Source organism: Charadrius vociferus, unplaced genomic scaffold (genome assembly GCF_000708025.1).
Source record: "Charadrius vociferus isolate BGI_N301 unplaced genomic scaffold, ASM70802v2 scaffold104, whole genome shotgun sequence".
In the NCBI taxonomy this organism is placed as follows: domain Eukaryota; kingdom Metazoa; phylum Chordata; class Aves; order Charadriiformes; family Charadriidae; genus Charadrius; species Charadrius vociferus.
Genome location: NW_009648255.1, coordinates 1,068,826 through 1,069,268, shown reverse-complemented (window position 1 = coordinate 1,069,268; position 443 = coordinate 1,068,826). Strand labels below are relative to the sequence as shown.

Here is a 443-nt window from a genome sequence, read left to right as displayed (position 1 = left end):
GGCCGAGGTCTCCATGAAGGGGCAGCTCCACTCCTCGGCCAGGGCTTTGCCCTCCCCGAAGGAGACCTCCCGCTCGCCCTCCAGGTCCACCTTGTTGCCCACCAGGATCATGGGCACCCGCTCGTACCTCTTCACGCGGATGATCTGGTCCCGCATGGGCTTGATGTCCTGGAAGCTCTGCTGGTTCACCAGGCTGTAGACCAGGATGAAGCCCTGCCCGTTCTTGATGTAGAGGTCCCGCATGGAGGCGAACTGCTCGGTGCCCGCCGTGTCCAGGATCTCCAGCACGGAGGGGGAGGCGTCCACCTCGATCTCCTTGCGGTAGAAGTCCTCAATGGTGGGGTCGTACTTCTCGATGAAGGTGCCGGTCACGAACTGCACCGTGAGCGCCGACTTCCCCACCCCGCCCGAGCCCAGCACCACCACCTTGTACTCGCGCATCC

The 443-nt window shown here is 64.1% G+C and overlaps 1 protein-coding gene across 1 annotated transcript in view; it reads right to left on the bottom strand.

The window, feature by feature from the left end:
- Positions 1–441, bottom strand: part of RAP2B (RAP2B, member of RAS oncogene family) — a 6,721-nt gene extending 6,280 nt beyond the window's left edge. Inside the window, exon 1 of the mRNA XM_009884476.1 lies at positions 2–441. Coding sequence (XP_009882778.1) covers positions 2–441 — 440 coding nt within the window. The remainder of the gene's footprint in view (position 1) is intronic.
- Between the last annotated feature and the right edge of the window lie 2 nt (positions 442–443).